At 38.1% G+C, this 12,448-nt stretch overlaps 3 protein-coding genes across 4 annotated transcripts; all 3 read left to right on the top strand.

The window, feature by feature from the left end:
- The first annotated feature begins 1,842 nt into the window (after window positions 1-1,842).
- LOC145596916 (BTB/POZ domain-containing protein At3g05675-like) lies at window positions 1,843-10,015 on the top strand. 2 transcript variants are annotated; one of them, XM_081653110.1, is made up of 5 exons: window positions 3,990-4,792; window positions 4,897-5,015; window positions 5,093-6,088; window positions 7,603-7,659; window positions 8,169-10,015. In XM_081653110.1, exons 4-5 carry the CDS (start codon window positions 7,648-7,650, stop codon window positions 9,462-9,464), a joined length of 1,308 nt encoding a protein of 435 aa, XP_081509236.1. In that variant the 5' UTR covers window positions 3,990-4,792; window positions 4,897-5,015; window positions 5,093-6,088; window positions 7,603-7,647; the 3' UTR covers window positions 9,465-10,015. The 2 variants fall into 2 exon arrangements, with proteins under 2 accessions (XP_081509240.1, XP_081509236.1); XM_081653114.1 differs by lacking the exons at window positions 3,990-4,792; window positions 4,897-5,015; window positions 5,093-6,088 and adding an exon at window positions 1,843-2,163.
- On the top strand, window positions 2,131-3,971 carry LOC145596928 (uncharacterized). The gene is made up of 2 exons (XM_081653122.1): window positions 2,131-2,792; window positions 2,885-3,971. The coding sequence occupies exon 2, from the start codon at window positions 2,913-2,915 to the stop codon at window positions 3,831-3,833; it is 921 nt and encodes a 306-aa protein (XP_081509248.1). The 5' UTR covers window positions 2,131-2,792; window positions 2,885-2,912; the 3' UTR covers window positions 3,834-3,971.
- LOC145569552 (uncharacterized) lies at window positions 4,645-6,393 on the top strand. The gene is made up of 4 exons (XM_081628865.1): window positions 4,645-4,792; window positions 4,897-5,015; window positions 5,093-5,698; window positions 6,316-6,393. Exons 1-4 carry the CDS (start codon window positions 4,645-4,647, stop codon window positions 6,391-6,393), a joined length of 951 nt encoding a protein of 316 aa, XP_081484991.1.
- Window positions 10,016-12,448: the final 2,433 nt, after the last annotated feature.

Raw genomic sequence — 12,448 nt, 5'->3', positions numbered from 1 at the left:
ATATCTCTCTAAGTACACTTTCTCTCTCTAAACACTCTCTAACTTAAGCTTCGGAGGGGGGTTCCTCGAGCCACCCCCGAGGGCAGCTTACGTGTGCTGCCGTGTGTAGGTTGTTCACGGGACCCAGCTCACCCGACATAACCCTTGGATCCATATCTGGAACAATAATATATAACTTTTATAATTTATACTTATAGATAATTAAAGTTTTGCATAGGCAAGTGTAATAAAAGAAACAAGTCAAGTAAAAAAGAACATAGGAAGTAGCTTTTAGGCCTGAATGATATCCCAAGTTATGTCATTAATTTCATGATTGACATCCTTATTTACATTTAAATTTGATAGAATGACATGTAATATGGTGATAGTTTAGTGGTTAACACTCTAATTTTTAAGGTGATGGTTGAAGCAAAAGTTTTTTGATACACAATGCATAAAAGATAATTTTTTTCCTTATTTTGTTAATTAAATGGTTATTTTGCGACATTTCAAGTCTAATTAACTAAGGGGTCGTTTGGTTCGCACGAGTAGGGGTGATAGTGAGACTGAGCTATTTGTGAACTATTCGAGCTTGATTCGGTCAAAGCTTGATTCGTGGTGGCTCGACTCGGGTTTGAGTTCGGCTCGAGACCTAAACGAGCCAAGCTGAGTTATGCCAAGCTCGGCTCGAAAAGTTCGTGAACAAGTTCGTTTATTTTTTTCATATAAAAAAATCATGTATATAAATATAAATTTTTTTATCAATAGATATTACACAACAATAAGTTAGTATTTTCATTATTAAAACAATAAACTCGTTACAAAGTAAAAAAAATTAATAATGAACAATAAAGAAGACAAGTAAATTAGGGCTAAGAATAAATCAAGGTTGTTCGTGAACAGTTCGAGTTCAGCTCGGTCAACGTTTAGTCAAAGCTCGGCTTGGTCGAAGCTTGACTCATAAAGGTTCGAATTCGGTTCGAGTTCGAACAAATTTAAATGATCACGAGTCGAGCTGACCATAGTTCGGGCTCGGCTCGCCCGATTAGCAGTCCTACGCACGAGGAAATCGGAATGGAATGAACAAAGGGAAAGGAGAAGAATGGAATGAAAATACCTAAAATTTGTGATGTTGTTTGTTTTAAAACAAAGGGAAACACTCCCTCTATTCCCACCACCACACAACCACCAGTTACATTCACTCTCCAACGTTCCCACCACCAAACCACCACCGAACCACCACCAAACCAGTCGCTACACCTCCCCCACCATTCGTCGCCCTTCGCCAGCCTTCCCCCGTCCCTCGTCGACCCAGCGGAGGTCGTCCCTCCCCCGAAAATCTCCTTAGCCTAAAAAAACCCTAACACCGCTAAAACTGCTGAAAAACCTCACCACTCCCCGTGAAATCCATTGAACAACCCTCCCCCACCATCAAAACCCTAGCGCCTAGGGTTTCGATGGTGGGGGAGGGTTGTTCGACGGATTAACAGTGAAGAGGGTTGGTTTTTTTTAGGTTTTTCGATGGTCGTGGAGGCTCGGGGAAGGGGTGGCGTTGGTCGGGGAAGGGGAGGCAAAGGTTGGTGGAGCCGTGGAGGTACGACTGGGTGGTGAAAGGGTGGTGGCTAGGTGTGGGTGTGGTGGTGGAGGGGTGGCTAAGGGAAGGGAATGGAAAAGTCTAAGGGGGGTGGGGAATAAAGTCAGAAGGATTTGGGGTAATAGGGAGGGTAAAGGGAATGAAAGAATGTGCTTAACAAACAACAATAAAGGAAATCGGGCCACTTAGGAGTAAAACCTAATCATTCAGAACGGATTCTCAAATCCGGATTAGCCCAAAGGGTGAACTGGGAGAACACATTTAAATAAAAAAAAAAAAAAACGTTAAAAAATGTTTGCCTATATTTTGGGGCCGACAAAATATAATCCGGCCCAATCTGAGACAATGCCCATGAAACTAACTGTTAAACTCCACGTGCTCATGTCATATTATCACTTTCTTTCAGACAAAACACAAATTAGACACTTTCAACTCTCAACTCAAACTGTGAAAGTCGAAGAGAGAGAGAAAGTAGTTTTGCTCAAATCAATTGCTTTACCAATTTCAAACCTTGGAATTATGTGCAAATATTCTGTGCAAATATTCTAATTCTAATCATGCAATGCAAGATTGGAACTCATAAAATCAAGGTATTTTACTACTTTTTTAACATTATTAATACTTTTATTTTTTTTCATCATCATTTTGTGTATTTGTATGCAATTTTTTTTTGTTATTACTCTTTTAGATTGTTAATTTGAGTGTTAGAATTTGGGTGATGATTTGAATTATACAATTAATTGAAAACAAACGACTATTTGTATGCTTTGTTGTGCTTTAATTAGAATAATCACTAATGACTAAGAAACCAATTTAATATCATAATCTCATATTTGGAATAGCCGAATGCAAAGGATAAATGTGTATAAATGTGTTTGTTTTTTAGTTTAATCAAGTTAGTTTCAAAAGGCCCCTTTCAAAAAAAAAAAAAAAAAAAAAAAGTTAGTTTCAAAAGGCGCGGCGAGCCTACGGCAGGCGCGCGCCTGTATACGCTTTTAGTGGAGGCGCAAGGCGAGCCGCCTTTGCGCTTTGTGGTGTTTGATGCGCGTCTGTATAAAAAAACAAATCCTTTGGATAGTTGGATCTCAATTCTCTGTACTTCGAAGGCCGGAAAACCCTAGCTGTGCCCTGCTGCAGCATTACCATACCAGCATTGTTCGGTAGTGAAGGCTGAGTTTGTCGGCTCGACTTTGCTGACTCTCCTTGACGCTGATTTGAGGTATATGATCTTTTCTTGGTTTCTTTTTTGTTTAATTGGTAGTGTGGTAGGTCTTTTGTTTATTTTGGTTGTATTTTTTTTTGTGTTTTCAGCTTGTTGTTTAGTGGTTTGAGGATTAAGATGATGAATTCTGGTAATTTGGATTTGGCGATTTCCTCTCCGTGTTCATTGGACCCTAAGGATCCGGCAAGGAAATATGGAAGTCCGGAACTTAATAATAGGAACAATTTTACTTGCAACTTTTGTGGTAAAGTAACTAAGGGAGGGGCTTATCGTTTAAAGCAACATTTGGTTGGAGGATTTAGAAATGTGACTAAATGCTTTAGTTGTCCGGAGCATGTAAGGGAGGAAGTGAAGTCTTTTATGATAAAGAAGCAACTAGCAAAGAGTGGTGGTCAAATATTACCAAGGGTAACTCAACATGATGTTGATGATTATAATGACGAGGAAGAAGATTGGGAAACATTGAACTCGAAGGGAGGTAGCTCGGGTAAACTGGCTAAAAGACTAAGAAAAATGAGTCGGGTGGACATGTACTTCACTCCTAGTCGTGAAGATGCAATTAAGTGTAGAAAGGATGGGCATGAAGGGAAGCAACGAGGTAATTGTGATGAGGAGTTTAGGGATAAATTATGTAGAGATATAGGTAGGTGGTTTTATGATGCGGGAATTCCATTTAGTGCAGCAAATTATGAAAGTTTTGGAGAGATGATTGAATCAATTGGACAATATGGTCCTGGCTTGAAACCACCAAGCGTGCATGAGCTAGAAGCTCCCCTCCTTCAGAAGGAAGTAGACGACATTCTTAAGCAAATGGAGGAGCATAAAAAAGAGTGGGCACAAAAAGGTTGTTCAATTCTAGTTGATGGATGGCATAATTCGGTTGTTGATAAGGATTTTGTGAATTTTCTAGTCAGCTCTTCAAAGGGCACCGTGTTCATAAAATCAATAGATGTGTCTGAAATTGTGGAAGATGTTAACTTGCTATTTCAAATGTTGGATAACATGGTGGAGGAAATTGGAGAGAAGAATGTGGTCTAATTGGTGACGAGTTATACACCTAATTATGTTAAAGCAGGTAAGAATATGAGCTCCTTTCTTTTTATTTTTCCTTTGTTTTATGTATTTTTTAATTTATGGTATGATAATAATTTGAATTTGTTTTTTATTTTCCTATTTTTATAAACTTTTAGGAAGATTACTAGAGGCCAATAGGCCATGTCTCTACTGGACTCCATGTGCGACACATTGTATTGATCTCATGCTGGAGGATATTGGAAAAATTGCTAAAGTTAAGGATGCATTGAAGAAGTGCAATTTTATCAATGACTATATAAATAGCCATGTGTCTCTTGTGAACATGACGAGAAGGTTCACAAATCAAGGAATTCTGTGTCGGCCAACAATCGCTAGATTTGCATCATCTTTCATTACTCTTGCACAATTTCACAAGCAAAGAAACAACTTAAAGAAGATGGTCAAATCTCAGGAATGGAATTCTTCCAATCGGCCAAAAGAAGTGGGGGCAAAGAAAGTTGCATCCTTTATTTTGCAAGACACTTTTTGGGAGAATGTTGTTTATGCTCTCAAGTTGTCAGGACCACTAATTAAGATTTTAAGAATGCTTGATGAAGAGAAAACGCCGTCCATAGGATACATATATGAAGCTATGGACAGAGCCAAAGAAGCTATCGCTAATAGTTGTACCACGGAGGAGCACTACAAGAAAGCGTTTGAGTATATTGATGAAAGATGGAATCGTCAACTTCATTAGCCTTTGCATGCAGCAGGCTATTTTCTAAATCCAGAATTTCATTACGATAACCCTGATGTATCAGGTTGTGAAGAAGTTATGACGGGTTTTCTTGATTGCCTTACACGGCTGGTCCCAGAAATTGATCTTCAAGACAAGATTAGTTTTGAATTCGATGCATATCGAAGTGCTTCCAGTCTCTTTGGCCTACCCATAGCTGTTAGGCAAAGGAAGACAAAACCTCCTGGTAAAAATAAAATAAATTTTTTTTTTGAATTTAGGATGCCAATCATTTATATCTTTGTTGTCTTACACTACTTATTGAATTTATCAATGTTTGGTTGTTAATAGCGGAGTGGTGGTTTACATATGGATGTTCAACACCCAACCTCCAGAAGTTTGCGATGAGAGTTCTTAGCCTCACATGTAGTGCTATTGGTTGTGAAAGGAATTGGGATGGTTTTCAACTTGTAAGTGGATAATTTACTTATACTATTATTGAACTAAGTTTTGATAACATAAACTTATACATTTTAACCTCTAACAGCTCCGTACCAAGAAGAAAAACAAATTGGCACAAGGTAGATTGAATGATCTGGTCTTTGTGAAATTCAATCGTGCATTGCAATGCCGATACAGTAGGAAAGATCCCACCAATCCCATTCTCTTGGAAGAGATTGATGATTGTAATGAGTGGCTACTTGGGAAAATGGATGAGAACTCTTGTGCTGATGAAGGTAATTTTGTGTTAGATGGTGATAATTCAAATTGGGGTGCAGTTGGTGGAGTTGTTGGAACCTGTGATCCTAGCCATGTCACTGCGGCATCAAGGGTGGTTAGGCATGGTACCAAGCCCTCCTTATTTAAAGCTAATAGAGGAAAGGGTCATGCTAGTAGCTTGTCTCACAAAACATCTATTAAAATGATGACATCGGATGATGAAAGTGAGATGGAAGAATACATTGGTGTAGATGATGTTTATGTAGATGATAGTGATGAGTTTGTTGATCTTAGTTTGGAAGAGCTCCCCTCAGATGAGCCTAGGCAAAAGGTGAAGAGCAGTGTAAACCCAATCCCATCAGACACGCCCCGTCCCAGTGACTTACAGCTGCAGGGCAACTCTAATCACCTTCGGCGGAGTGCAAGGCACAAGGTACAGCGCCTTTAGCGCTTCTAGGCTAGAGTCTCGTGAGAGAGAAGAGATTTGATTTAAAACCAAAAAAAAAAAAAAAAAAAAACAAAAACACCCTTTGCGGATGAATTTTGCACAAGTTTTAAGATAGAATTACATCTGTAGAGCTTATGCGGATGAATCAAACGAAAGAAATAAGGGAGAGTAATAGGAATTTGAGTACCATTGTGGCCAGTTAGGCACTCGAGCTACCTGCACAATCTGTTCTAATCGACCAATTATTAGTGACTCTTTCTTATACGATTATGGGTCTTAAGCATCAATTTCTTCAGCAAGTACCGCATTGTAGACAGACATTGTAGTGGTAAAGATCAGCAAATTTTTTTCAACACATGAGGAGACATTTTAGTGGTAAAAATTCTAGAGAACCTTGAGCTATGTCGTCTATCATTGTTGTACTTTGGCTTTGAGTTTTTGGATCAGTCAACTATAGTTTTGTTATGCTTACAGATATAACTCAATTCTGCTTATTTTGAGGATGCTAAATGAACATGGAGATTTGTGTGCTCTTCATTTTACGTGCGTAACTTGCAGCATTTACTTATCTCTCCTGTAAATTATTTCATCAATACTATCAGTTGATAATGCTTGCAAATATTCCTGATGCTGACAAAGCAGTAACTAATGAAGCAATCAACCTTTTGACTGACCGATAGCAGAGTTCATGTATTACTCGAAATTCAGTTTGATTTCTTATGCTTCTATTTTACGGAAAAATTCCTCTTATATTGTAGGAAGATGTAATTATGTCTTAAATTTTCATTCTCTCCTGATTTGGTCTAAGGAATGCTGAATCTTGTGCTGCCATTCCATGAATCGAGTGGATGTGTCCTTATTTGTAGTTGCTGACTTATGAGTTGTCGGTTTTCAATTCTTGACTTAAATGTGTTCATTTGTCCTTTACAGTTAACTTACGAATAGTTTGATGGGAAATTGTTCTACTAGGTCATGTTAGTTTATTAAGCTATTGGTGAGCTGTTTGTTAATAGATATCTAATTCTACTCCTATTTCTTTATTTTTTTCTATGATTGGGTTGGTTATATACTTATATTTGTTTTATATTATTCATGATAATGTTACTTTTCAATCCCTTATATAGGAAATGAATTTTAAATGGGAAGATGTTTGGGGAAAACTATGCTCTGACTGTACATGGTTTGGGAAACTGTTAATCTTGCTGTTGTAGCTGAATAGAAATAGTGACATATTTTTATAAGAAAGCAAGTACATTATTTCAATTGATGTCTTTCTGAAGAAGTTGAGTTTGTGCTTAATGGCAGGACCAAGGGTCTTAGAGAAATCGATTAAAATGCATCTAAACTATAATAATAGTTTATGAATTGACATTTTGGGAAACTGTCTTTTCTAGTTTGACCTGATGAGAGGGTGAATACATAATTTCAATTTTTTTTTTCGTTTTTCTTATGTTATGGGAGTTGAGAGTGCCTTCAATGAAGAGGAAAAATGATTAGAACATTTGAGTGACGATAGGGGAATATGAGGTTAGAGCACTAGAGTAAAATGAATTCAACTCGAATTATGTGTATAAGACTTTTTGCAATTTGACAAAAGACATTGTCTTGTTTCTCAATGTACAGCATGTTGATATAGTGATCAATGTGTTATCTTTAGTAGCTGACTAACTTCATTTGGATCTTACTGATTGGTTTCCTTTTTGATGGTGCCTACTAACTTTAATAGCCCCCGTAGAATTATATCATTGGCCTTATATTATTTCATGCTATTCTATATTGGCTCAAGGTCTTTTAGTTGTATGCCTTCACAAAAAAAAAAAAAAAAGGCTTTTAGTTGTATATTCTGCTAATCTTTTTAACTCGCTTTTCATTGTTTTGTGAATCTGTAGTTGTCATGATTGGTTGCTTCATGCCCAAAGCTGCCTGTCAGTTGAATGGAGAAGCCTGTAAGTATTTAGACCAGTTGGCTTTTTCACTGAAAACTAATATTGCAGTTCTTATTTCTTTTATCCTTTCCCGAATTTGCTGCTATGTCGTCTCTCTGCAACTGACTGTGGAGAGAATAGGGTGATAGAATGTTGTAAAAACTTTTAACCGGGATGCATTTTGTACCCTGTTGAAATTTTTGAGCTGGAAGAAGATTCTTAATACCATGGGTGATAATGGGCTGAGTGGAGCTTCAGTCTGACTTAACTCAGTTTTGCTATAGCTCGGACCTGAGCTTGACTCAAGCTTGAAATGCACAATTGGCGGCCTAACTTTGAGTGCACTTGCAGCCTGAGTTGAGCTCAAGTAAGAAGCTGTGGCCAAGTTTAATGAAAAAGTTTGCTAATGAGTAAAAATATACATTAGGCTTTGATGGATTGATTTATTTGTGTATATATGTTGGTTGCACACCATATTTTCTATACTAATTAATTCTTTTAATTTGGGGTCCTCAATGTCCTTTGAGCAGGAAAATGGATTAGCTTCTTCATTCAAATTTAATGACCGACCAACTAGTGATGTTGTTGTTAGGCTGCGGACTCCTGAAGCTCGTGATGAGTGGTTATATTGCCACTCCTCCATCCTTGTCAAGAAAAGTAAGTATTTTGCTGATCGTCTCTCTGACACTTGGCCAACATGTCAGATCCTTGATGCGCGCAGCTGTGTTGAGGTTCATTGCCAAGAATCTGAGTTTGACTACAATATCACTCTCCTACGTCTCCTCTATGTTCCTGACAGCTTGATTTCTGAAAGTTGGCATGGGGTTCGAAACACCCTTGGCATCCTTCGAGTGGCTGTTGAACTTGGATGCCCTCAAATTATTACTTCTTCGGTAGAGTATTTGGAAGCTGTCCCTTGGGAAGAGGCTGAGGAGGAGGAAATTCTACATACCATACCGGTCATTGGACCCACAGCTAACTCGATTCTAGCCCGCCTCCAACCAGTAGATCAGGGAGCCATTTGGAGGATATTTATGTCAGCCATTCGATTTGCCACTTCATCACCACCTTCATCATTGAAGGATCTCAAAACTTCGGCCCAAGAGCAACTAGAGTACATGCTTGCTGAGGATGATGATGCTCCACTTCTCACTTCATGTGATGAGCTGAAGTTAGAGGTGAGAGACTGTATTAAAAGACTCTTATTGAGATTTAGTGTTCTTCTAGAATCTTTATTGAACGAGCTTGAAGCAACAGTTGTTGCGGCTGAAAAGTTTGAGCTGCTACAATCATATTTATCGGATCTATCATGGGCATGTCAGATATCTGCTAAACTTGAAATAATGAGAGATTTAGTGATTTTTTGGCTAGAGGTTTCTGATATGATTGTCAAGCTTGTTATGAAAGCAAGTTTAGAAGTAGAAACGCTTGAGACAAAGATGAAGGTGATCGAGGTAGCAACAAAAGTATTAGAAGCAGTCGGGTATGGAAATGTTATTTTGCCAACTGCAAAGAGGCTTCACATGGTAAAGTTATGGCTCCCCTTTGCAAGAGTTACAAAGCCTTTGATCGATACTGCTCCATCTGATACCGAGGAGGATAATTTGAAGCTGAAAATAGATTGTGAGGTGTGGCAGACCTTGGAGTCTGCCTTTGTTTCAATCATACTTGCGTTGCCATCACGGCATCAGGCGGAGATTTTAACAGAATGGTTGGATAATCAACATATTCAGTATCCCGACTTAACTGAGGCATTTGAGGTATGGTGCTATAGGTCTAAGGTTGCCAAAAAGAGATTGGCACCGTTTGCTGCATCATTATCGTAGAAATTGCAATGTGTTTCATCAATATTATGCTTGTCCAAAATTAGCATGTTATGACTAGTATGATAGGTTGCTCTGACTAGTAGCTAAATTAAGGTAGAATTGGATACTTCTGCCTGCAGAAGCTTGGGTTTAGTAACAGTCAGTGTATGTCATGAAAGATAGTGACAGTGATAATACTACTCCGACTGATAGGATGTTAGCACTGGCATTAGCTGTAGGAAGAAGAGTCGAGGGGGTTCACTGGGAACATTGAGGGATAGGAAGGCCGGAGGAGGTGGTAAGAGTTATTAAATGTGTAATTTGGATCAGCTGTATTGCTCTAGTAAGTTATTGATGAATAAACTTGTGAGTTGAACCATTTTAATTGAGATTTAGGAGTGATATCTAATCATCATAGCTCCCCCAAATTCAATAATTTAGTGGTAAAGAAATACAAGGGATTGATTAGCTGTATTGGTTTTTATCAATACATTAGTCACAAGTTTTAAAAGTATAAACTAGTATTTGGGCCCAGTACTGCACCGGGTCTGTACATTTTTTCTTGTAATTAAATTTTTTATAAATATTAATATGTTGTATTCAAAATATAGTATAAAATATCACATAGCTTGGTAGTAAGACACTTGGTTTTAAAATCAGAGATTGCATGTTCTAATCTTGTGGAGTACTTTATTATGACATGCCATGGGAAACAAATGGAAGGGAAAACCATGTACCATTAAGAGAGTGATGTGGCGTAATTAGTGCTGTCAAATTACAAACCGAAACTGTTTAACTGCTTGAAACAAACCGACCCAAATGAGAACCGAATCGATTAAAAACCGTTTTTTTTAAAATCGAAAACCGACCCAAACCGTATGTGAATGAACCCGAAATCGAACCGATCCGAATAACGTTAAGCCGTATAAGAACCGAACCCGTTAATGAACCGAACTAGTTCTAAACCGAAGTGAAATCAAACCGAACCGAAAAAGAGCCAAACTGTTCTAACCCGAAATCGCTTTCAACCCGAAACCGTTTGAACCGGGATAAAAACCGTTTACACCGAACTGTTAACAACCCACAACCCGTTTGCACCGAACTGTATATAAACCGAACCCATTGCAAACCGAATCGTTTATGAACCGGACCGCTTGTAAACGAATCGACTACAAACTGCTTACTATAAAAAGAATATTAAAATTAAGTTAAAAGGTGTTTTAAATGAAATTTAATTATCATAGTACAAAAATTCTTCCTGCCAAATTAATATTTATTGAAAATTTATTATCATGGTATAAAATATCTTCCTGCCACTAAAAATCCTCATGCCATAAACTGAGTCGAAAAAGAACCAAACCAATTATAAACTGAACCGAAAAAGAACCGAACCAATTATAAACTGAACCGAAAAAGAACCGAACTAGTTATAACCTGAACCGAAAAAGAACCGAACTATATCTAACCTGAAACCGTTTCCAACCCGAAACTGTTTGAACCGGGATAAAACGGTTTACACTGAATCGTTAACAAACTGCAACCCGTCTGCACCGAACCGTTTACTACCCGGATTGTTTACAACCCTAATCGAATTAAAACTGCTCAAGAATAAACCGAATCAGAATCGAACCGATAACTATTTAAACCGAACTGGAACTGACCCGCGAGACACTTAAACCGATTTCAAACTGACCCGATTTAATGCCGAATCGATTTCAAACCGAACCGAACCCGAACTGTCAAACCGTTTTGACAGTGCTAGGCGTGATTAAAAGTTGAATGGCATGCCATGAGAAACAAATGGAAGGGAAAACCACGTAGCATTGAGTGGGTGATGTGGTGTAATAAAAAGTTGAACGGATGATATGGCGTATTGAGGGGTTTACGTGACACATAGACTTTTTTTAGAATTGAGGGGTTTATGTGACACATATACTTTCTTAGAAACGTCGTGGTGGTTGGAAGTTTTTGTTGTAACATAGCATATCCAGTTTTAACCGAGTATTTCCTTGAAGGAGTACGAGACCAGTAACGACAATCTTGTTCCGTTTAAACCGAGGGCTCCATAGCAAGTATAGTAGCCGCGGAGTCTGGTTGGAAGCAGGACATGACCTTGTCTACATCCCTAGATTGATCATAAGGATTTGAAAAAAAATTTACCGTCCAATCCTTAGTGACATGAAGAGGAATTCTAGGCTTGAAATCTGGAATGGTCCAGTTAACCCATTTGGATGTACCAACGAGAATGGAACAATCATTCCCTACTTTCCAACCACATCCTGTTGGTAGTAAGCTATCAGCTCTAATCAACCTACACAGGCCATAAGAAGTGTCTTGTGAATTGATGCGTTGGAAGAGGTTGATCCGCGAGGAATTTAGAGAGAGAACTAAAGACTCTAGAAACTAGAAGTTGCGGATGCTTCACAAACCTCCAAACTTACTTCATGAGAAAAGCTTTATCAAGGTAGAGATATCTCGAATTCCTAGCCCACCTATTCCACGAGGAAGATGGAACTTAACCCGATTGACCAAACACATTCCTTTATTATCCGAATGAGACCGAAAGAATTGAATAAGTAAGGAATAAATTCTATTCGAAACTGATGCCTAAAGCTCAAAGCAAGATAGAACATGAGAGGTCATATGACCTAGAATAGAGTTAATAAAAATTAATTTTTGGGTTTAGGAAAGCCTGATAGCATTTAAAGAATTTATTTGACTTAGAATCTTGTCTATAAGAAATTGTAACTAATCTTTTTTCCTTCCCATGAAGTCGATAGGGGTACAAATGTGGTGATCATCAAACTGGCTAACTTGAGTTATTCGGAAAAGCGATTTAAATTCAGCTTGAACAAGAGAGGTAGTATTTGGGCTGAACTTAATAAGAGATTTTGACAAATTGAATTCCTCACCCGAAATTTTAGTAAATCGGTTGATAATAATTCCCATAATATTGGTGCATGATGAAGTATTAGCCTAGAAAACGATCATGGCGTCGTCCGCAA

The sequence above is a fragment of the Chenopodium album genome, chromosome 2 (assembly GCF_948465745.1).
Source record: "Chenopodium album chromosome 2, dcCheAlbu1.1, whole genome shotgun sequence".
Lineage (NCBI taxonomy): Eukaryota > Viridiplantae > Streptophyta > Magnoliopsida > Caryophyllales > Amaranthaceae > Chenopodium > Chenopodium album.
The sequence above is the reverse complement of the archived record's forward strand: the minus strand, read 5'-3'. Positions and strand labels throughout refer to the sequence as shown.